General features: G+C 41.6%; 1 protein-coding gene across 1 annotated transcript in view; it reads left to right on the top strand.

Moving 5' to 3' along the window:
- MCF2 (MCF.2 cell line derived transforming sequence) overlaps positions 1-25,193 on the top strand; it is a gene marked incomplete at both ends in the record, with an annotated part of 75,517 nt that overhangs the window by 6,113 nt on the left and 44,211 nt on the right. The window contains 8 exons of the mRNA XM_080795582.1: positions 876-990; positions 2,598-2,688; positions 16,709-16,828; positions 17,639-17,755; positions 19,288-19,437; positions 21,420-21,553; positions 21,855-21,969; positions 24,536-24,655. Of these exons, the coding sequence (XP_080651708.1) occupies positions 876-990; positions 2,598-2,688; positions 16,709-16,828; positions 17,639-17,755; positions 19,288-19,437; positions 21,420-21,553; positions 21,855-21,969; positions 24,536-24,655 (962 nt within the window). The remainder of the gene's footprint in view (positions 1-875; positions 991-2,597; positions 2,689-16,708; positions 16,829-17,638; positions 17,756-19,287; positions 19,438-21,419; positions 21,554-21,854; positions 21,970-24,535; positions 24,656-25,193) is intronic.

The raw sequence follows: 25,193 nt of genomic DNA, 5'->3' as shown, positions 1-25,193 counted from the left end.
CTGTTAGCCATTTGTATGTCTTGATTGGAGAAGTGTCTGTTCATGTCTTCTGCCCATTTTTTGACGTGATTATCCGCACACTAAATTTTAACCCACAGAGAATTCATGGTTTTTGTTTCTTTGCATTAGTAAGAGTCCTATACTGTTGTTGCTGTTAAAGCTTATGTTGTTTCTTCTAAAAATTCATTAGAACAGCACTTATTTCCTGTCTCATTATTTCCCAGGACACTTGGTTGTCCAGTATGAAGGATCAGCTGTGTTTTTAAGTATATGAATTCCATGAAAATTTCGTTTTTTTTTTAAGATTTTATTTATTTATTTGACAGACAGAGGTCACAAGTAGGCAGAGAGACAGGCAGAGAGAGAGAGAGAGAGGAGGAAGCAGACTCCCCGCTTAGCTGAGAGCCCGATGTGGGGCTCTGATCCCAGGACCCTGGGATCATGTCCTGAGCCGACGGCAGAGGCTTTAACCCACTGAGCCACCCAGGTGCCCCTCCATGAAAATTTCTTCTGAGTATAATCACTCGGTTTGCCTTCTCTCTCTCTCTTTTTTCTCTTTCTTAAATTCTGTTTTCATTTAGACACTACTCGACTACTTTTTTCTTTTTTTTAAGTAAACTCTATGCCCAGTGTGGGGCTTGAAATCAAGACCCTAAGATCAAGAGTCAGATGCTTTACTGACTGAAGTACCCAGGTGCCCCTTGCCTACTTTTCCTTTTTTTTAACTTAAGGGCATGGTGCCATTTTGATTTATGTGGAGACCATTATCCTTATAAAAGTTATATTGGCCCCAAACTGTCCCTCTCAAATCCTCTTACTTGCATTGCTGTTACATGAATTGTTAATTTGGTTGATTTTTTTTTTAATGGTTTTAGGTGGCCGGGGAAAGGAAAATGATTGGATCATTACTTTCCCAGAAAACTGTAATTTCAGATGTATACCCGAAGAAGTGATAGCAAAAGTGCTGACTTACTTGACATCTATTGCCAGGTATAGTATTTCATTACATTTCTTTCAGTTTGGTATGTGTTAGAGACCCATTTGAATGTAATAACAGGAAAAGGGCTTTTTAGTGTGACTGTTATTATTATTATGATTATAAGACTCACCTTCAGAGCAGATAAGAAATAAAACTTAGAAGGGGAAGCCAACAGCTACCTAAATTGCTATAAAAATTATACCGACGATCTGTGAAAACAAAATTGGGAGTCTGGAGATACTTGTCTTCATGAAGAAAAACATAGGTTGAAAATGATAATCATACTTAAAGCCTTTGATTTGCCTAAAAGGAAATCATACTAGCCCAGAGTGAGGGTAGCTCTTCTTTCATGGGTAAAATATGAAGATCAAATGTTAAGTAGCCTCAAAAGTGATATTGGAATTTATTAGGAGGATCTTTTTGGTATTAGAAGTCATCTGAGACTAGAATGCTTTAAAAGGTAAGTTTCAAAAGCTTCCTTGAAGATTTTATTTAGGTTGAAACAAAATTTTTATCTATTTTTTTAAAGATTTATTTATTTGAGGGAGACACACACACACACACACACACACACACAGAGAGAGAGAGAGAGAGAACACGAGCAGAGGGGAAGGGCAGAGGCAGAGGGAGAAGCGGGCTCCCTACTGAATAGGGAGCCTGATATGAGGATCTGTCACAGGACCGCGAGACCGTGACCTGAGCCAAAGGCAGACCATGACCTGAGCCAAAGGCAGACGCTTAACTGACTGAGCCACCCAGGTGCTTGTAGGTTGAAAACAAAAGTTTTTAAAGGAAACATTTTCTATTTATTAATCCTGAAGACTGAGAGGCCACAAATCTACAATGGTAAAAATATGGAGTTGCATGAACAGAAGTCAAATCACAGAAACTGAATTTGTAGTGCATCCCTTAAAGCTTGAAAGTCTTTTAGATCTTCTTAGGGCAAATAAAAGTTTTATTATTCATTAAACTGCCTTCTCAAGGAGCAGACGAGATAGAAACCTATATTTAATGGTGTTTTTCTGAGTGAATGAATGGATGGGTGGATCCCTGGCTCTTGATGGATTGCCACGAAAAGGTAAATCTGATGTCATAAAGGACAGCTGTCTGTAAGGTTTTCTCCTACCCAAGACTGCAGGATGTCATATTCATTTTAGTGACCTAGCTGCATTATGCTATCACTTGACTATTTAAAAGAATGATGTTAGTGCCAAAAAAGAAATTTTAAATATTGAGTAGTAGAACATGGAATTAAATTGGTTTTCCAGCATAGCACTTTTTGATAGCTTTCCCAATCCAAATTTATCTTTAGTTAAGACATCAGATGTAGGGGCGCCTGGGTGGCTCAGTAGGTTATGCCTCTGCCTTCGGCTCAGGTCATGATCTCAGGGTCCTGGGATCGAGCCCCGCATCGGGCTCTCTGCTCAGCAGGGAGCCTGCTTCCCCCTCCCCCTCTGCCTACCTCTCTGCCTACTTGTGATCTCTCTCTCTCTCTGTCAAATAAATAAATAAAATCTTTAAAAAAAAGACATCAAATGTAATGAAATAGTCAGAATTAAGGGCACAAGCTAGCAAATTTGGGTAGTTACTAAGAACATTATTTCCTCTTATCTTGCAGGCAAAATGGATCTGACTCCCGGTTTACCATTATACTTGATCGAAGACTGGATACATGGTCTTCCCTCAAAATTTCTCTCCAGAAAATCTCAGTAAGCACCAATGCACTCCTCAGCAGCTTTTTATTTTTGTTTTACACAATGCTTTCTGTTTGCGGGAGTACAGAATATTTTGCTATTGGGCAATGAGGACAATAAAAGCACACAATGAAACAATAAAAAAAGATGGGATGGTGAGATGGGAAAGTCCGAAGAAGGGTTGGTAGGGGAGATTAAGCTAAACAACTCATCCAAAATAAAACCTAATGGGAAAGAATAAGTAGTTAGTGGTTCAAGTTATGAGTGAGAAGAGACTCATGGTGCCTTTCAGAGCAAGGTGAGTTTTTATGGGAGCTTTTTTTTTTTTTTTTAATGGAAATAGCTCTGTTGTATACTCACTCTGTTGTATATGGAAAAGCATAAAGAAGAAAGTTTGAAGTAGTAGTCATAATTCATCCATCCATAAAGAAACACCTTTTAACATTTTGATGTGCGTCTTTCTCACCGTTTCCCTCCCTGGGATAGAGTAGGGAAGTGACTCAACTATAATACAACTTATAATAGCTCCCTTTCAGAATCTAGCCCCCAGCTTCCTGAGACCCAGATAGGGAAAACAGTGTCCCTAAGAGGAAAATACGAGAGCTGCAATCCTGCCCAGAGCCAAGGTAATCTTTCACGGTGTCAGGCTCAGCTGGATTCTGGTGGCATTGTCTGACACTTGTTCATAGAAGAGGGAGGTGAGGAACCCGTAGATGACTGAGCTGGCAAGAAGTACCATGTGGCTGACTTCCTCCGTCAGACCAAAGTAGCTGGGAATCAATATATTTGTTTTCTTTGAGAACCCAACATCATCAATCATCAGACGTTCTGTCTCCTTGACTGACATGGGAGGCCACTCTCTCCCAAGGCAGTTGATTTGGTCGTGAAAGCAAGACAAAAATCTAAGGTGTTGGACTTCCGAGCCAAGTGTTCTTTTTGCTCTACTAACCTAGCTGCTGAGCATAAGAAATACGCTCACATGGTACGACAGGTGAGATCATTACTCTTCATACCCAGCCCAAATTATTCTTCATCTTGAGCAAATCAAAGTGGTTTTTTCGTTTGTTTCTTTAACAGAAGTGTGTAACAATAAGCAGTGGGGAGAAGAGTTAACAGGAAATGCACACACGTTACTAAAGTAAAATAGCAAAACCTTGACTTCCTGTAACACATCTTTGCCTTTCAGGTTGGTATTACAATTGTCCTGTAGATGAGGGAACTACATTAATATACACACTTAGGGGAGGGTTTGGTGATGACTCCAAGGTCAAATAGCTAAGGAGCAAAACGAGGCAGAGCAAGAACTGAATGAAGTTCGAGAAAATTCATTTGGTGCTCTTTCCACCTGCTGCTTTTGATCGTTTTCCAAATGACTTGTGGGTAGACAAATACATTCAGTGTTTTTTGGGAAAAAGGTAAAATTCCTTTGGAGAGAGTACATCTGCCCAGCGTACACTGTTGAGCCGTGTCAGTGGGGCAAAGTTAAGTAAAAGCTATTTATTTACCTTTGCTCTGGCCTTTTAACATCCGTCCTTGGGCTTGTTGAGATTTCGGTTCACGATTCTTTTATACTAAATAAAACACTTTTTATAATGAAACTTTTTTTTTATTACACAGCCCAGCTTTTTTCTTTTTGCCCAAACTATCTGCTTGATTAAATTAATTTTCATTGAGTGACCATTGGGCACATGGCATTCGTTTCTTGTTAAGATTTTATTTCTATTAATCAAATAGGCCACTTAGAACAGTCTTGTTTTTCTTCTAAAAGAGAAAGATAAGATTTGGTCTTGATCCTGTTAGTTGAGGGTCAACAGAGTAATAGTGATTTGTTTCTTGGGAGGCGAAGGTCCCCTTTCTGTTTCCCTAGGGATGGTCTTTCCATGGAGAAGTATGGACCATATTCAGCCCAGAGCTTGGCACTCAGGGTCCCTTCATTCTCTTAACTGCCAGACTGCTGGTGCGAGGCAAGATGGGGGCACCCGGTGAGGGTGATATGTAGATTAAGCGCTGTTTCCTTTTAACAGGTTAAATGTTTCTATTCGTGGTATAGTTTCTATGCCCATACTCAAGAGCACATTAATTACATCTCTACCATGACTAGCCATTGGGCACAGTTTGCATTAAAGATAAATACTGAACGCAAGCTAATTTCAAGAGCAAGAGTTGCATTCAGAAAGGATTTCCTTTCTGATTGCCCCTGTATAGATAGCTGCAGCCGTCTTCGGCATATTACTTTGAACAAGTATCTTTGAAATAATTATACAACTCAATTTAAAGACCTTAATTTGTAAATTCCAAAATAAACTATGCAGTTAGGTTATACTTCATAATTAATGATTGGAAACAAAATTGTTTAAAAAGAGCTTTTATTGCCTGGGTGGCTCAGTTGTTAAGCGTCTGCCTTTGGCTCAGGTCATGATCCCAGGGTTCTGGGATCGAGTCCACATTGGGCTCCCTGCTTGGCGGGGAGCCTGCTTCCCCCTCTCCCCCTCTCCCTGCTTGTGTCCCCTCTCTCATTGTCTCCCTCTCTCTCTCTCTCTCTCAAATAAATAAATAATAATTAAAAAAAAAGAGCTTTTGTTTATTTGAGAGAGACAGAGCAAGCATGAACGAGGGGAGGGGGAGAGGGAGAGAAAGAGCAAAATCTTCGGATGAAGCAGACGCTGTGCTGAGCCTGAGCCCAAATAGGGCCCAATCCCAGGACCCTGGACCCTGAGATCATAACCTGAGCTGAAACCAAGAGCTTGTGGCTCAACAGACTGAGCCACCCAGGTGCCCCGGGAAAAAGTTGGTGTGTTCTTTCTGGATTATTATCAAAATTTCATAAACTGGTGACTTTTCGCAAGGCTCAAACTCAGAATAGAATTTAATAATAATATTAAAAAAAAACCCAAATCCCGAAGTGTATTTTAAGTTATAGGGCCGGGTAGCGTAGGACAGGAATAAAGACATCGGTTAATACTACCTTCACAAAGATTCTTAGCATTCCACCTTAAAAATCAAACTGCGCAGAGGGGAAAGCCAGTCCCAGCAAGCCCCTAGGAGGAGAGTCGAGTGTTTTGGTTTTTTTTTTTTTCCTTCCTCCACTCTTAGGACATGCCTGATCTTCCCGAGCTAATCCAGGAGGCTCAGTCTGGCTAAGTAATTGGGGGAATGTGTCCCCCGTGAATTACAATGAGCAGCCGGGCAGGCTGTGTCAGCTGACTAATCAGGGGCAGTGGGGTTTCTGTGAGCCGCCACCGCCACCGCCACCGCGGTGATGGAAGCAGCCACGGTAGCTTTGTGTGACAGAGATTTTTGGCTGCCGCTTTTAAACACTACCCCAGAAGCAGCTCATATTTCATCAATGTTGCATTGACAATTGGAAAAGAAGAGTGTTCTTGTGTATAGGCGAGATGGCAGAAGCAACTCCCCCGAGAGGCAAGATGAGGTTCAGAAGGAATGCGGTAAGGGCTCTGCCTGCAGTCCTGGAAAGCCTGTATTCCCAAGTTCAAGTGCAGGGATGCTGCAGCATGGTGCTATAGCACAGACTGAGGCTGCATGGGGCTTTTAAGGACAGATGGAGAGAATGGAGATGTGTATTTGCATGAATTGCCTTGATGTGATTACTGCGATATTGACAGGGAAACGTAAAAGGAGTCCAGGAGGTTGAACGTGATTTCAGAAATCTGAATGTGATCCAGTTGATGAAGAAGCCTCATTAGTGAGGTTATTTGTGTCAGACCATATGAACAGTTTTGAATCGTTGGGCAGGCTAGCTTTAAATCACCAGTTAAAATAATAGCTAACAAAAGGATTCATCTCTTTTTCACCGTGGTCAAGGCGAGGATGTTATCCTGGACAGGTCTGGAGCCGACTTCATCAGCATCTGAAAAGGCAGCTCTTCCTGGGTGTTACTTACTGTTCAAGTGAAAAATTTTAAGTCTAATGATTTGAGATATTTCAGATTTCATCTGTTCTCCAGATTCCAACTTTAAAGATGCAGGATTCTAGCCTGTTGGCAACTTTTTTTTTTTTTAAGGGAAAAAAAGTGACTTGCTTTTCGTTATAGACTAGGATTTAGAAACCTCTTCTTTCAGATAGGTTTCAAACACTTTTGTAATTATTTTTTTTCCCTTCGTTGGTTCACTTGTATGCTAAATTGCCAGCAAATTTCTAAAGTGATACTTAGATGTATTTTGGGGAAATGTGAAAGAACACTGGCTGATTTAATAACTGGTCATCTTTTAAATGCCACTCTTTTTCTTTGAAAACTTAACATTATTGATGTTACCATTTAAAATATAACACTTTCTTATTAAAAAAACCGAGACAACACAGAAAAACAAAGTAAAAACCAGCCTTAGGGAAAAAAAATGACATTTGGAATCAAAAGTAAGGTAAGGGAACTAAACCAGTATGAGTTTTATTTTTGCTGGATGAGAGTTAACATCAGTGGGTAAATGAATGATTTATTTTCTTAAAAAGCTTTTATGACAGAATGATATTTTAAAAATTGCAGCTGAAGATGTGAATCTTTTTCTCTTGACAAAATTGTATCTTCAGCCCTACGCATGATTTTGTACTTGGGAATAAATAGTTTCAGACTTTAGACAATTTCTAGTGCGCAGGAAATGCCTGTGTATGTGCTTAGCGGTATTGGGTGCAACTGACATTGGTACTTTTGTTATCAGAAGAAACTGACTTAAACTTTCCGGAAGTTCCTAATTCCTTTATATACATAGATGTTTTCTCAGTGCCGAACTTAGTTCTATCTGTATACACATATGTTAATATGCACACACGTAAATACAGCATACGAGTTCTAACTGAATAAACCTATCTAGTCTGCTGCTGTGCTACACAAGATACAGGTTACCAAGGAAACCATGGCGTGGCTACTGAGGTGAAAAGGCTCTGAGTCTATGTAGAGAAGGTAGGACGTGTTCATACTGGACCATTACGCAGGTGACATTTGTTTGGACCTTAAGCAAGAGCATATGTTTCTTTTACTTTGTTTCTGTCCTCCATTTTTCTTTGCAATGAATTATTTTAAGTCGCCCCTAGGAATATATATCTTGAAATGAAATTTATTGGATTAAGTTCAAGACCTAGAACTATAGTGGAAGATACATTTGCTCTGTTTACATGCGTGGGCTTGACCAGAGTGAAAAATTTGAAACTTGCTGGTGACACCGTGGTTTGACCTTGTGGGATCTCTGGAATTGGGCTGATTTTGGAGGCTATGCTAGGTTTCACCTGAAAGGATGGGACAGTGGATCTAAAGTCCAAAGAGAGGATTAAACGGGTCACTCAGTGGAAATCGTGATGACTGTGGCCATTGAGAGGGAGGGGAAGAGAACAGACAAGAAGGGCAAAACCTCAACGAAGGAGTATCGCCCAGGACTGTTCTGCCCTGAGGTAGAAAATGTAGAAAACATTTTCAAAGAAATAACTAGAGTAACTGACAAGTGCGTATAGGGTGTATGAATCGCCTCTCTTAAATGCCGCACAAAGGATTTAAATTAGGTTAATTTCCAGACTATAGTACTGAAATGATGCATCAGGTTTATGCCTTTTGTTGTTACTGGCGTTCTGACTGCTGTAAAGGCCATGTAACTAGAGAATTTGAGGGTAGGCTTGAGAAGAGAGTAAATCATCTCTAGGTGGGAAAGGAAAGAGCTGGTTAATTCTGTGCCCATTAACTTGAAGAACCAGTAAGAGCTGCTACAGAGGGCTGGGGCAGGCAGGGGGATGGCTGGGGAGGGCTGGGGTGGGCTGGGGTGGGCTGGGGAGGGCTGGGGAGTGGCCATGTGCAGTGACTAGAGAAATGGCTCCAAGCCCTGTTGAAGGTGGGCAGTGTGTTCATCTTACTGAGGTGCCTTTAAGCAGTCACATGTTGACACTCCAAAAAAAAAAAAAAAAAAAAAAGCCTGCAAGAAGCTTTTTAAAAGCAATGCTGTTTCCTCTCTCATGCTGTCTTTCTTTTTCTTTTTATAAAAATACAAAATAAGGCTGACCTTTGCCCACATCCCCTTGCTTTTTCGACAGGTTCTCAAAAACAATTTATAGTTTTAAAATGTAGGGTTTGATTGTGGAAAAAATAGAAATTGTGCTTTTTCATGTTTATATAACCATACAGATTAGAGATTCTTAAAGCAGCATAGCAAAGAATTTAGAAATATAGTATCTCCATACTGAAATGGAAAAGTTCAGTGGCCTTGAGTGATCTTCGCTGTCGTATAGGTACATTGGATACGCCTTATGATAGGTGACAGGTTGTTCATTGAAATGCTAGTTTTAAAGTGGATTTTCTTGAAACCTTTAGACAAATATCTGCATATAGAAAAAGAGGACTTTCTATACCTGTGTGTATGTTCACACGGGAATACATGCAACCTCATCTTAAGTCCCTATGGCCTTTGGGGTTAAAATTTCTCCAGCGACCTGTCCCCTCAAGATTCTCCTAGCCAGCGATCACAGAAGAGTATATAGTATCAATACTGGCCCGCGTTCAGATACATGAAACATTATGTAAACTGGTAGACCACAGATGTGTTTTGTTTAGACAAATGTGTCGAAACACAAAGATGTGTCTGGTTTGTTTCAACAAACTTTGAACTTGTTTCCCATCTTTAAAAATCCTCAAGTGTCGTACAAATCTGGATTTCTGGCTTCTTTTGAGAAATCGGTGACTTGGCAAAGCCCACCTTTCCGTCTTACATTCAGCTGAAACTGACTAGTGAGTGCCTTCCCTCTCGCAGCGCCCGATGCTTTCCAGTTCACCAGAATCCCCAGCATTTCCTATTACTCCTCATCATCTAGGGAGAGTGTGAGTTGTCATTTGCTTCCTCATTCAGGCTGTCTTTCGATTAAACCCTGCCTAATTCACATGTTTACATTGTCCCCCTAACACATGGTAGGCATGCATGTTTGTCACCTTTGCTGTAGGTTTCAGGTTTCGACTCTCAACCTTGAACCTGACCCTTGCGCAGTCTTTGCTGCGCTTCTCCAAATTCTTCTGTTTCTATCCATTAGGAGTCTCTCCAGAGGAAGGAGAGCTACAATGAAAAAATGCATATTCTTTTTCTTTTCCAACCATAGCCTGTTTAAGAGTCTGGCTCTGCAGTCAGGAGAACCTGGGTTCTTCGTTCTGCTACTTCCAAGCTAGAAGTTCTCAGTGTATTAGTGCCCAGCTACTGCTGTAACAACAAACTTAGCAGCTCAAAACAACACAGGTGTGTTCTATTAACAGTTCTGGGATCAGAAGTCCAAAATAAGTGTCACTGGGTTAGAAGAAAGGTGTGTTATTAGCAGGGCAGTGTTCCTTCTGGAAGCTCTAGAGAAGAATCTATTTTCTTGACTTTTCCAGGTTCTAGAGATTGCCCATATTCCTTGGCTCATGACCTTGTATCACTGACCTCTGCTTCTGGTGTCCCAACTCCTCTGACTCTCTTGCTTCCCTCTCTGTTTAATAAGGATCCTTGTGATTACATTGTTCCACCCCAATAATCCAGAATTATCTCCTCATCTCAAGACCCTTAACTTAATCATATTTACAAAGTCCCTTTTGCCTTATAAAGTAACATATTTATAATTTCTAGGGATTAAGATGTGTACTTCTTTGGGGACTCATTATCTTGCCTACTACAGTCAATTTCTCCAGTTGTGAAATGAGGTTAAAAATAGAACCTAATGTATGGAAAATACTTAGCATAATGTCATAATAATACTCATGATGATCGTAATTCTTATAATAGTGCTTTCAGTAGAAAGCTATATTCTCACCCATGGTTACCTAGCCAGTCTCCTCTCCCCTACCATAAGGCCTTAAGAGGTCCTGAGTATATATGAATGTGTGTATTTGAAAAATTCTGTATTTGGGGCACCTGGCTGGTTCAGTTGGAAGAGCATCTGACTCTCGATCTCAGGGTTGTGAGTCTGGACCCCATGGTGGATGTAGAGATTATTTAAAAATAAAATCATAAAAAAGCAACTTTTTTAAAAAAGAAGGTTTTATTTATTTGTCAGAGAGCACAAGTAGGGAGAGCAGCAGGCAGAGGGAGAAGCAGGTTTCTTGCTGAGCAGGGAGCTCGACGTGGGGCTCGATCCCAGCACTCTGGGATCGTGACCTGAGCCGAAGGCAAACAGTTCACCGACTGAGCCACCCAGGCGTCCCTTAAAAAAACAACTTTACAATATTTTGTATTTGAGTCTAGTTGACACACAGTATTATGTTAGTTTCAGATGCACAGCATAGTGATTGGACACTTCTTTGGGCTGTGCTGTGCTTCCCACAAGCGTAGCTCCCATCTGTCACCGTATAACACCACATAGTATCATTTTCTGTATTCCGTGTGCTATATATATATACACATACATGTATATATATGTGTGTGTGTGTATATATATATACATATATATATATATATATATTTTTTTTTTGCCAAAGAAAGCTAAGGAAAATAGTCGTTCATGTGAGGTTGTGGATTTGCTCTAACTACACAGTGTGGCAAGCACCTGTTTAGGTTCAGGATAAGTAAACGGGATGGGGATGGAAAAATCCAGTACGTCTGGTTTGCTTGCGGGATCTGATGGGCACGAGGGATGGAAACCATATACAGGGTCTGAACTGTAGGATTTCATTTTCTAAAAAAACATAACTGACCAATCAGATGGGATTGTTTGAGTGCCACCCAGCTGTTTGGTGGTTATAAAGCTCTGGCCTACAAGGTATTTATTGCTCCAAATGGCTATTAAATTTGAGAGTAGCTATTAGTTTAACAAAGCCCATGTGTTCTAGGAGGATCCTCATGGTAGCAAAATAAAGATTCTAAAATTACCGTATAATGAAAAACATTGTAAATGTAATTATACAAGCACCAGCTGAAGTTTTCATCCTTGATAATGCATTTTCTTTAAAAATGCTAATTTTTGTGACGAGCAAATCACTAAGCATTTGAATGAATTAAGGAAGGAGAATGTATGATAAAATAATCAGGAAGTTTTACTTAAGAATGGTTTGATTAGAATGTAGAATTATCTTTAGAGGATTTTTTTTTTTTTTTGCAGGTGTCAGTGTTTGGGATAAACCACTTTTTCAAATATGGGGAGTAACTGGGGCACCTGGGTGGTTCGGTTGGTTGGGTGACTGCCTTCGGCTCAGGTTGTGATCCCGCACTCCCGGGATCGAGTCACACATCGCGCTCCCTGTTCGGCAGGGAGTCTGCTTCTCCCTCTGACCTCTCTCCTCTCATGCTCTCTCTCTCTCCCCCAAATAAATACATAAATAAAAATATGGGGAGTAACAGATTTTTTTTTTTAGATTTTATTTATTGATTTGAAGGAGACAGAGAGAGAGCACCAAGGGAGAGGGAGAGCAGATTCCCTGCTGAGCGTGGAGCCTGAAGTGATCGAGCCTAGGCTTGATCCCAGGACCCTGAAATCATGACCTGAGCTGAAGGCAGCTGCTTAACTGACTGAGCCACCCAGGCGCCCTATAGACAATAACTGATTTAATAAATAGCTAACAGGGGTGCGTGTCTGGCTCAGTCAGAAGAATGTGTTACTCTTGATATCAGGGTTGTGAGTTTGAGTCCCACGTTGGGTATACGAGATGACTTAAATGAATAAACAAAACTTATAAAAAATAAATAAAATGTTTGAAATATGAAAAAAAATTAGCTAACATAAAATCCCTGATTTATCAGCAGACGGATATCCCCAAACCCTGCCTGTACTTGCTTTCCTATGGATTCTGTGAGCGCTGGTTCTAATTTTCTCTCCTCTCAACTTTGTTCCCTCCTGTGTAATTCGTTGTCCTTGGACCTAGCTGCGGGACAGCCGTGCTCTCCGAGGAATGGCAGGCGGAGACCGGGGCCTTACCTCACGCAGAGCGCAGCCACATGGCCTTCTGTGTTTCTAATAGCATCCTCATCCTGCTTTTCACTCTGCAGCCTCTGACAATTTGGGAGGTGGGCCAGTATTCCAGGCTTTCATTCGCTTAGCCCGAGGGCCTTGCATCTAGAGATTTCCTATGCGAGACCAGAGAATATGACATTAAGGAAAGTCAGAGAGACAAGGAAGATGAGACCAGGTCCACCTAGAGTCCAGGACAGAATAAAACAGATTTTGCTTGAAGTGCTGGCAAAGGTAGGGTGCTCGCAATTTCATTTAAGAGGAAAAAAAGTAAAAAGGCAAGCTGGGTCAAGGCTGGTAAGTATAATCATGATTCTGGGAATTTATCTATTTGAAGAAGAAGGAAAGGCTTCGGGGCGCCTGGGTGGCTCAGTGGGTTAAAGCCTCTGCCTTCGGCTCAGGTCATGATCCCGGGGTCCTGGGAATTAGCCCTGCATCGGGCTCTCTGCTCAGTGGGGAGCCTGTTTCCTCCTTTCTCTCTCTGCCTACTTGTGATCTCTGTCTGTCAAATAAAAAATAAATAAAATCTTAAAAAAAAAAAAAGAGGCTTCGCTTCTAAAGAAAATGGGGTAGAAGGAGACTCTGCTGTCAGTCTAAAAATAGGTCCAGAGTTCTCACAAGTTTCTGCCAGCCTCCCCCTCAGCAAGCCTTTATCGATAACCCACAAGTTTTCTACCTAAACCCACTTGCCTTTAGGTGCAAGAATCCATGATAAAATTTTTTTTTAAAGATTTTATTTATTTATTTGACAGATCACAAGTAGGCAGAGAGACAGGCAGAGAGAGAGGAGAAAGCAGGCTCCCTGCGGAGTAGAGAGCCCGATGCGGGGCTCGATCCCAGGATCCTGGGATCATGACCTGAGCTGAAGGCAGAGGCTTTAACCCACTGAGCCACCCAGGTGCCCCTCCATGGTAAAATTTAAAAATGATCTCTTTATTTTTTTATTACGTTATGTTAGTCACCATATAGTACTTTATTGGTTTTTGATGCAGTGTCCCATGATTCATTATTTGTGTATTTTATTTTAGGGTTTACAGAATGCCTTTATATTCATTATTTATTTTAATTCCTACAAGAACTGTAGGAAGTATGTACCCTGTTTAGCATAAAGTAAAATGCACATTATGTACATAATGACTTTAACCCACTGAGCCACCCAGGTGCCCGAAAAATTTTATTTTTAAGTAATCTCTGTACCCATCATGGGGCTTGAACTCACAGCCCTGAGATCAAGAGTCCCATGCTCTACCGACTGAGCCAGCCAGGCACCCTTCAAATTGAAAATTTTTTCAATTAAACAAAGATTTTTAAAGGTTTGATTTGAGATCAAGAGAGAGAGAGAGAGAGAGACAGAGACAGAGACAGAAAGAGCACAAGTAGGAGGGGCAGAGGGAGAAGGAGAGAGAATCCCAAGTAGACTCTGCAGAGCCCGACTTGGGGCTGAATCCCAGGACTCTGAGATCATGACCTGAGCCGAAATTAAGAGTCAGATGCTTATCCTACTGAGTCACCTGGGTGCCCCCCACCTCTTTTTTAGGAGAGGGAAAAAAAATCCCTAGTTTAAAAAAAAAAAAAAGATTTATATATTTATTTTAGAGAGAGAGTAGGAGGAGGGCAGAGAGAGAGGGAGAAGCAGAGAAGCAGACTCCCTGCTGAGCACGGAGCCGAACGTGGGGCTCAGTGTGAAGACCCTGAGATCGTGCCCTGAGCGGCAATCAAGAGTCAGAGGCTTGACTGACTGAGCCACCCAGGCGCTCCCCCAAAATCTCCAGTTTTAAACGTGTCTTTCCCAAAATTCTAGGTCTTATACCTCAGTGAAAGTTACTCTTTTTGTTACTAAACTTTCTTTTTTAGAGCAGGTTTAGGGTCACAGCAAATCGAGCACAGGAAGTGCAGAGTTCCCATATATGCCCCGTCTCCACTTTGTATCTTATTAATTTTTGTTTTATAGTTTTGTTCCATTATTAATATTCCAGCCTGCCTGAAAGATGGCTCAATTTTAAGCATTTTTGTCACGTTTGTCTTTGTTCAACTTTAATCCTCTGTTTGGGGGCTGATGACTCAACATTTCCAGTCCAGACTTCTTTTCCTCTGGACTTGTCCACATGTCTGTCTGATGGCCATCATCTGGATGTCCTACTGACCCTTCCAGCCCCATGTGTCCAGGAATGGGGAATCAGTCTTTTGTCCCCCTTCTTAAAACCCACTTCTTCTGGGGTGCCAGGCTGGCTCAGTTGGAAGAGCATGCAACTCTTGATCTCATGGTCGTGAGTTTGAGCCCCATGTTGGGTGTAGAGATTACTAAAAAAAAAAAAAAAAAAAAAAAAATTAAAAACTCCTTGCTTCTCCTGTGTTCCCCATGTCAGCCAGGGTCTTGTCGTGCACCCCGTTACTCGAGCGATTGGTTATTGACTGGTGCAGTCTCTCTTATCAGACATATTCTGTCATCGTGTCTTGCACATTGTACCTGCAGCTCAGAAACGCATCAGCCCTGGTCTGCATTACTGGGCCGGCCTCCTAGCTCATCAGGCTGTTTTCACTCTTGTCCAAGTCCCGTCCTTTCCTGAAGCCAGAGCGATCCTTCCAAAATGCAGATCTGACTATATTGCTCTGTTGCCTAAAACCTCTTAGAGTCTCCCCTTGCCTCCAGGGAAGAACCCAAGGTCTCTCCTAATCTGGCTCCTGTCCATCTTTTTAGAACCACCTCCCATTGCCACACTCCCTGGCGTCATTTTCCTCCACCTTTCTTGACTGGGACCTACTTCTCAGGATTATTACGAAGAGGTACTATGATAAAGTTGACGAGTTACTTGACCTAGTAGGCATTTGATGAATATTGAATATGAATATGAATATTGGCCCATATGAATATTGGGCCATACTATTTTTTTTAAGATTTTATTCATTTATTTGACAGACAGAGGTCACAAGTAGGCAGAGAGGCAGGCACAGAGAGAGAGGGGGGAGGAAGCAGGCTCCCTGCTGAGCAGAGAGCCCGATGTGGGGCTCGATCCCAGGACCCTGAGATCATGACCTGAGCCGAAGGCAGAGGCTTAACCCACTGAGCCACCCAGGTGCCCCTGGGCCATACTATTTTATCTCTCACTAATTTTACATAGTGCCCTCCTGGTCTTGTAGTAATTATGTCTTGGCCGCCTACCGCATCTTAGTATTCTAGAAACATTGGTGCTCCAAAATGACATTCTGACCCAATTAATTCCTTTTTATGCTTCAGAGAGACTGTTTTGACCTTCCTAGGTCTAGGATGCCCTGTACTACCACTTCCTGTTCCATAGTATTTTATATTTCCTTCGTTTCACTTATTAACTTGGGTTATAGAGTGACAGTTACTGATGTACTGCACTGGTAGACTGTCATTTTCTTGCAAGCTGGATGGGGACTACATCTTATTAATTTGGGCACACTGAATGCTAATGGTGCGTGACAATCATGCACTTAACTTCAGGGAGTGAACATGGAGATGATACTCAGTGAGTGTTGCTTTGGTGAAAATAGAAATAAGATTCTACAGCGCAGGTTTCTTCCATTTTTTTTAGTGCAGGTACACAGTGTTGAAGCTCCCTTTGGCTTGTAGGGTTATCCCAGGATCCTGCCTCCCAATTCTGTTTCCCAGAGAATAAATCAAGTACAAATGACTAACTTTAAAATGAAGTTCAAGGGGTGCCTGGGTGGCTCAGTGGGTTAAGCCTCTGCTTTTAGCTCAGGTCATGATTCCAGGGTCCTGGGATCGAGCCCCACATCGGACTCTCTGCTCAGCGGGGAGCCTGCTTCTCCCTCTCCCACTCTCCCTCCTTGTGTTCCCTCTCTCACTGTGTCTCTGTCAAATAAATAAAATCTTTTAAAAAAATAAAATGACGTTCAAGAGTAGAATTCTTTGTAACTGGGGATTTATTGTAGTGTGAGAAAATTCCAGGCTGTGGATGTTGTGAGGGTCTGATCTGATGACCTTACACTAGTTTTGTTTCCATTTCCATGTTTTTAGATTATATCAATATCCATTTTTAAAGTTTTGTCCTTTTAGTGGCCTTTATTACTTTCAAAGTCAGTTCCTTTCATTACATATTTTCTGCTACATGCTCACTTGAGTGGATGTTTTGACAGTTTTTTCTTTCTGCAGGTTTCTTTTCCTGGGAACTTGCACTTGGTTTTGGTTCTGCGTCCTACCAGTTTTCTTCAACGAACTTTCACAGACATTGGATTTCGATTTAGTCAGGAAGACTTCATGCTCAAATTACCTGTAAGAGTATTTTATTTAAATGTTTTCTCTCTTTAATTCTCATAAAGAATTTGTACCATGCTGTTGATGTTTTACCTGTGCTCACAAAGCATTTAAAAGAAAACGATAGAATTTGTCTTCCCAAGCTATAAATTTGAAATGCCTAAAAGTCTTCTGCTTCTGTTGTTAAAATAAAGGAATAGTCTAATCAGTTTGTAATAAGCAATTCCTTTTGAAAAAGATCTATGTCACATACATTATATATGTGTGTGTATATGTGTGCGTGCGTGTGTATAAAATCAGGACATTTTATTTTTAGAAACAAAATTGTGTGTGTGTTTTATGTATTTGACTCCCATGAACTTATATCCGGAGCTAGTTTATAGTACCATGATCTTTTTTTTAAAGCTATTTTTATACGTTTTCAGGGTAAGGAATAGAGCCCTCATAAATTGTGATACTTTTGCAAAGACCACTCCCTCCTCCTAAGTTCTAAATTACCGCATTAAAGCCCTTTTACTTTGGTGTAGGCGTAACATTCTTTCAGAAGTTTGGCCATTAACAGTACAAAATTTTAGATCAAGGAGAATTAGGTATTTGGGTTTCTATGGAGATCAATTTTGCTTTACAGAGAAATGTTTCGTAAATGAAAACGGTTACTACTTAAAGAAGGTAGTGCGTACATGTGGGGGGGGGAGGTACAGGAGAGGACTGTTAGAACCATTTATATAAGATAACTTTGTGCTGATGAATGCTGAAGTTCATTGTACAGTTGAATGGAGGGATGCCACGAAGGGCAGTTAACAGTATCTTTCTTGCTTATTTATATAGGTGGTTATGCTGAGCTCAGTTAGTGATTTGCTGACATACATTGATGACAAGCAGTTAACCCCTGAGTTAGGCGGCACCTTGCAGTACTGCCACAGTGAATGGATCATCTTCAGAAATGTATGTTGTCTTCGCCCTTACCATAGAGCCTATAGTTCACATTCGCCTTTAAATCTAGTTCGAGAATTTTTTTCCTCTTTGGGAAAAACAGGTATCTGGGGCACCGATTTTCAAAAAACATATAATTCAACATCTCGATTTTCTTTCAGAGGAAGTATTTAGGAATGCTGCAGAGTCACTGAGGATGGCCGTTGAAGGAGGGGCCTAGGGAGTAAGGCGATCATTCTCCACCCACCCCCTCCTGGTGGCCTTGTAGTAACTTGAAGAAACAAAGGGTTTGGGTTCAAATCTTAGCACTGCTGAGTTTTAGCTGTATAACCTGGCACGAGTTATATACCCTCTGTGTCTCTTGGTTTTCCCAACTATAAAGTGAGAATAATAGTACTTTAGCTCCTAGGGCTACTGGGAAGATCAAATGAGAGAAGCAGCCCTCAAGAAATGCGAGTAGTGGTATTCATCTCCTTCGAGTGATGCTTCTGAGTTGGTTAGAATAATAGCAGAGATTCCTTCTGTCCGAGAAATTTACAAATAGGCAAGGGCCCCGTGCCTCAAGGTGTGAGTTTATAGCATAAGGATCTTTACTCCACATCCCCGAGATTAGGGAACCCTTCTGAAGGAAGTGATATTGAATTAAATCAGGATTCTATGTTCATCTTTATTTGTCATTCAGCAGCTCTGTTCACTCATACGAAAAGTGTATTGTCAAAATTAGTGGTGTCTAGCCCTTAATAACCCATGGGACTTGAAATGAAAGAGCAGATTACCTTGAGCTGCATGGGAAACATAACCTTTATATGGTCTCTACATGCTGCCCCCCCCTTTTTTTTCCCTGAGTAATTGATTTTGGAAACAATCAACCATACAACCTTCCTTGACATTTTAGGGCAACAGGGCCTTTGGGATCAGAGTTTCAAGTCTTCTGCCTGAATGAATTGTCGTGACCAGTTTGTTCCCCCATCACCTTTGTCCATTGCTGTGTTTGGAATGCTAATGCTTGCTCATAAGTTATAATAAAAGAACGTCAAGTGGCTTTGATGTTCTCATCTCTTCAGAAGTAGAGTTTGTAGAAAGCCATTTTACACTTGCAGAGTTTAATAGGATAGGCCTAAACCGAGGCAGAAAACAAATTTCTCAGTATGTGGCATCTTTAAGAAATTGTTTTCAGTGATGTCTCGCTGGTTCAGTTGGAGGAGTTTGAGGGTCATGGTTTCAGGGTCATGAGTTTGAGCCCCACGTTGGGTGTAGAGATGACTAGAAAAAAGAAACTTAAAAAAAGAAATTTGTTTTCGGTGATGTTCAAGAAATAAGTACAGATGTTTGGATAAAAGGCATTCGAGAAGACTCTTCACCTTGCATTAGTTTTGTAGAGGCTCAGATGCAAAATTAGATTTCATTGCCAAGGGCAACATCACCTTTTCTTAGCAGAGGAGAGGTCATCGTATATGTGCATTGTCAGAGCTAAATAAAAGTAAATACAGTTACTGGTCCATGGCCGTTTCCATGGAATTAAAAGGATCACTGGCTCTTTGCAGGCTATAGAAAATTTTGCTCTCACAGTGAAAGAAATGGCTCAGATGTTACAGTCCTTTGGAACTGAACTGGCGGAGACAGAACTACCAGATGACATTCCTTCAATAGAAGAAATCCTTGCAGTTCGTGCTGAAAGGTATCACATGTTAAAGGTATGTTTGGTAGAGTCAACAAACGAACGTTCTCCATGATCTTTCTTTTCCTAGAGAGGTGTTCAGTGCCTGTCCATTTCATGCTGACTGGTGGGTAGGAAGACAACAGGGAGAATGTCCTGGGTGTGTTGAACCTTTGCAAATGGTGCCTTCTCCCGGGAAGTGCTTTATTTGTTCATTGAATGGTTTTTAAGTGCCCCAGAAATAGAAACCTAGAATCATCTTCGTTATCGTGCATTCTTTATCTCATCAAAAGGCCCTCTCATCTGGCAAGCTGGAGAATCAAAAGGCAGACAGGTGTTCTAGTTCAATATCCACCACAGGAGCAACATGAAATGGAGAAGGAGAACCGGAGGAGGAGTCAGGAGACCCGTGACCAAGGCAGACATCGCCAAATTGGTTACAAGCTTTCTTTTCCATAGAGTACTAGTTTGTTTGTTTTTTTTAAGCAGGCTCCATGCCCAGCGTGGGGCTTAAACCGATGACCCTGGGACCAAGAGTTGCATGCTTTGACAACAGGAGCCCCCAGAGTCCTAGTTCTTGATGTTTCGTGCCGTAGACCTTAGATGGCAAGCTTATTTTGCCCTCCTGCCCAGCTGTCTGGATTGTTGGCTTTTGAAGGATTCTGAGTCACCATTCAGACAATCACCAAGTGCTCTGAGATTCACCTTCCCCAGAAAGGTGAAGAATGATCTGAAGAAGAAAAAAAGAAAAAGATTGATCTAAAGAGGCACCTGTGCAATAATTCACGTCCTTCATATGACAGTAGGCTTGCTGGGGGGCCCTCCCAGGTAGACGCTCCGTGTCGAGGTGACATTTTTATTTAATTTTTAATTTTTTTTTGAGGTGACATTTTTAAATCAAGAAGAGGAGAGAAACTGAAATTTTGAATCGTAGTCTAAACGTAAAACTGTTCAAGGAAAGGCAGCTCTGTCCCTCCTGAGTTACGTGATCGGAGGATTGGCTTCCCCTCTCTCCGAGGTGGAGTTAACTTACGAGCACAACGAGGCTGGTGCTGATGATGCTTGCGTACGTTGTAGGGTCGCTGTGAGGATGAAACAGAGTATGTGATGTGTGCACAACACAGTTCGGCATGTAACTGGTGCTTCATAAACGCTCGTGCTTCCTGTTTGTGTTCTCACTCATGGCGGGTGGTGTCACAAAACCTGTTCCCAGACAAATACGTGTACGCCTAGATTTTCTGCTTGACGTTTCAGAGGACCCTTGGATCTCCTGAAGGAGGTCACGGATCACTCTTAGATGCCTGAAGAATCTACCCACCAAGGTTAAGACCTTCTGAATAGAAAGAAGCATATGTGGGGTGCCTGGGTGGCTCAGTGGGTTAAAGCCTCTGCCTTCAGCTCAGGTCATGATCCCAGGGTCCTGGGATCGAGCCCCGCATCGGGCTCTCTGTTCAGCAGGAAGCCTGCTTCCCCCTCTCTCTCTGCCTGCCTCTCTGCCTACTTGTGATCTCTGCCTGTCAAATAAATAAATAAAATCTTTTAAAAAAAAAAACAAAAGAAGCATATGCTTCATGATGAATTAATTAACCCAAACGTGCAGTAACGTCCTACTTAGGGCGGGCAGCGCTGGGGCATGATTACGGATTAGTAGGAAAGGCCCTGGACTCCATTTGAATGTGCCGTGCTACTCCTGCTTTATTGGAGCACATTAAAAATATTCGTAGAACAGAATAAATTAGAAATTTCTACCAGTAAGAGAAGGAAATGACAAATGGAGCACGAAGTACTTCCGCCCATAAAGATCTTGTAAAAACAGTGATTGCAGCGTCCGTCTCAGCAGCCAGAGGCTTCTTGGAGATCCTCATGGGTTTTGAATTCTGTGGTCCTGACGTCCTCAGTAGAGGCTGTTCTAGAACGGCCGTTTGTCTTCTGCATGCTGTAGGTGTGTGCTTCCTTCTCTTTAGGTCATTTGGATTAGGCTACTAGCAGGCTTCCTCATCCCACTGTGCCTTTTTACAGAATGATATTACAGCAGTAACCAAAGAGGGGAAAATCCTCCTCACGAGTCTGGAAGTGCCCGGCCCCGAAGACCCTGTCGGTTCAAGGCTCGAACACCGTCACCATGTGAATGGTGACTGGCAGACTGTTAACAAGTGAGTACTCTCCTTTTGGTTTGGAGTTTCTTATTTTATCCTTCTGAAAGGGAATTATGCATTTCGCTGCCATCTGTTAGGTGTGAAAATATTCCTGGACCTCTCGGAATCCGAGAACACCTTCCCTGGTTGTCTCCCAGAGACTAGTTTGCTTGTAAAAGAGGTTCTGTGGACATCGGTGGTCTCTTCGTGGACCAAGTGTCACGGCCTCTGACTTTGCCTCTAATCCTTAATGTCCAGACCGGGCTTATGTACATACCTACAAGATGTGAAGGGATTCTAATGACTTTCCTTTGTTAAGGTTGCTGAGTCAAGTACATGATATGGAGATAGCTTTTGATGGATTTTGGGAGAAACACCAACTAAAAATGGAGCAGTATTTGCAACTATGGAAGTTCGAGCAGGATTTTCAAGAGGTCAGTAAAAACATTCCTTCCCACATTTTTTTTTCCATTATGCCAGAGATTCTCACTCTTGATCATCAGAAATATAATCTCACAAGATGCCCATTTATACCCAGAGAGAGATGAAGAGGGGGCAGGTGTGAGTGAACCCTGCCAAGATGTCTTTCTTTTAAAAAAAATTTTTATTTAAATTCAATTTAATTAACATATAGCATATTATTAGTTTTGGGGTAGAATTTAGTGATTTGTCAGTTGCCTGTCACGCCCAGGGCTCATTCCATCACGTGCCCTCCTTGACGCCCATCCCCCAGTTACCTCGATCCCCCACCCGCCTCTCCAAGTTGTCTTTCTTGCTTACTAATTTCCTATGAGAAAGCATGTGTGTGCTAACATGTAAGACAGAACTAAGTTGCTGTTCACCCTGATGTTTATTATTGTAATTTATTTTACATATAAAATACTTTCAGCCTGAAATTTCCTTTCAGCTTTCCAAGGAAATATACCCACTTCCTTCTTGATTTTTTTTTTAAATACCATATACCTATACTGACCATATTTAATAGAACAAAAAATTTTTCGGATCCAATTATTTATTTCTATGAAAAGTTTAATGCATGAAGTGAAACTGTGTGTAATTACACATTATTGTAAAGGTTACAAAGAAGTACCTTCTCATTGGACGCTTCTGGAAAATACATCACATGTGGTCAGGCTCCTCGCAGTCTCTGTCATAGTACTTTACCAGGAGGTCCGAGGAAATCTCCCTACTTTTCTCTCTTGAATGGGGTCAGCCTGTTTCCCACCCATGACTTTCACACTTGCTCGGTGTTTCATCTGTTCTGAACACGGGGTCAGGTGCCGCCAGCCCTTTCCCTCCTGTGATGCCAGCGGATTTTGGAATGTGGTGCTCTCTGTGAAACCTTCCTTAAGGAAAGGATAGGCCATAAAGGATATTTGTGTCTTTCTCCCCAACCGAACACATGCAAAAATAACTCTCTTCCCAAGCACACCCATTGTGCCTCTACTTCCTCGTTCATTTGCCACCCAGAGAAAATTCTTGCCCTGTAGTTCTATTGTTTCTTTAAATCCTTGTTGCCTCTAATCAGTGTTGTCGTCATTAGTCTTGGATTGGAATTTCACGGACATGATCTGTATCTCATGGTCACCTGCAAATAGGTTCTATATGTAGGAGCTTAACTTCAAAAAAATCTTGTCTGGAAATTCCAGCCATTCAGAAGAGTTTACATATTCTCAAACTTGAAATATTCTTGAATATACAGGATAGGCATATCCTCTTGCATAACCACAGTCCAATTATCAAATTCCGTACATTTAAAGGATGCAGTACTTTACATGACCTACTGTTGGTATTTCCGTTTTAGTGATTGATTCAATGATATCATTTCTATCATCTCTTCCCCCTCCAGTACAGGGTTCAGCCTTAGAGGGTCAGGTGTTGTATAAGTTGTCATGTCTAGTCCCCTTTAATCCAGAAGATTTCCATAGCCTTTCTTTGTCTTTTATGACACTGCCGTTTTTGAAGAGTACAGTTCTTTTTCACATAAAATGTTCTTCGTTTCCCATTTTCTGACATTTTCTCACAATTAGATTAATCTGTGTGTGATCGGCACGTGTACTATGTAAGCGACATGTTTGTCCATTTGGTGGTAAGCGGGGTCCTCCTGCCCCTCCTCGTGGATGTGCGCTCTGATCACCCGCTCGGGGTGCTGTAGAAGTTCTCCACTTGTAACTAGTAGGAAATGGGTGGGGAGAAAATGTAAGGTCATGTAAACTTCTTGCTGCTCGTCAAAAGTTCTGGGTGGGTTTAGCATCGATTAATGATTCTTGCTTCAACCCGTCCTTACTATGATGGCTGCAAAATGCTGATTTTCCCACTCCACTCTGCCCTCCATATGTCCCAGTTCCCATAGACATGCTGCTGGGAGCCAGAGTTCTCCCTTCTCCCCGTTTCTTTGTTTATCTGATTTGGGGGTTCGTGACTTCCCAGTTTTGTAATGATTTGTCACTCTTTGCTGTTATTCACGATTTTGGTGTTTCAGACTGACAACTGTGTCCCAGTGACATGGCCAGACTTCTTTAATTGTTACCAGTTCTTTACTTTCTGGGATAAAGAGATATTCCAAGTTCATCGCATACATACTCTGCCTTAGCCCTGGAATCATCCATCTGGCTGAGGAGCCCTGGGTCCTTTTTCTGGGTTCCAGGTGTGTTCATTACTACTGGAGGATCTTTTCTCCGAGGACCACTGATCACAGAACTTGGGAATATAATATGCAAGTAAAACATATGCATATACTTCGGTACATATCCGCATATACCTGCCTGCCTGTGTACATAGTGATATCTTCTATCTCACGAGCACACTCTGAGATCCAGGACGTTAGATTTTAATAGAGTATAGCAGTTTCCGAGAATAAAATAACAAAGTATTCTCTACATGTGCCATTTTTCCATGTTGCTCTCCTTTTTACTGGCATTTCCTACAAAACTGAATTTAGGGAAAATGCTTAATACCTTGTATGCTTTTAAGACTTGTATTTTTTTTTCCTATTTATAGCTTGTGAGTGAAGTTGAACTTATGTTGAACCAGCAAGCAGAGTTGGCAGATGTAACAGGGAACATAGGTCAAGTAAAACAAAAAATAAAGAAGTTGGAAAACTTGGATGAAAATTCTCAGGTAAGATCCCATCTGAGATGTTCACTATTCTGTAATATCAGCCCTTATGGGCCGCCTTTCATCGCAGTAGTCTGTATAATTGGTTTATAATACTGTTCTATATTCTTTTCTGATCAACGTGAGCCAGACATGACACTGCAGACGTGTCCTGTGCTTATCATAGGCGGCCTCTGAGATGATGATATGAACGGCTTCAGACCTATCATTAGGAACAAAGGTGTAAATCATTTTCAAGAAGCTAGAAAAAATGCCCATCAAGAATGCTACTTGAGGGGCGCCTGGGTGGCTCAGTGCATTAAGCATCTGCCTTCAGCTCAGGTCATGATATCAGGGTTCTGGGATCGAGTGCTGCATCAGGCTCTTTGCTCAGTGGGGAGTCTGCTTCTCCCTCTCTCTCTGCTTCTCCCCTTGCTTGTGTGTTCTGTCTCTCAAATAAATAATAAAATCTTAAAAAAAGAACGCTATTTGGTACTGGAAATGATGGAAATAGACCCGAGCATAATTCCTTAACTATCCATCATGTGGCTGTGCCGTTGAA

The sequence above is a fragment of the Martes martes genome, assembly GCF_963455335.1.
Source record: "Martes martes genome assembly, chromosome: X".
NCBI lineage: Eukaryota > Metazoa > Chordata > Mammalia > Carnivora > Mustelidae > Martes > Martes martes.
This window is presented reverse-complemented; position numbering and strand designations above follow the sequence as displayed.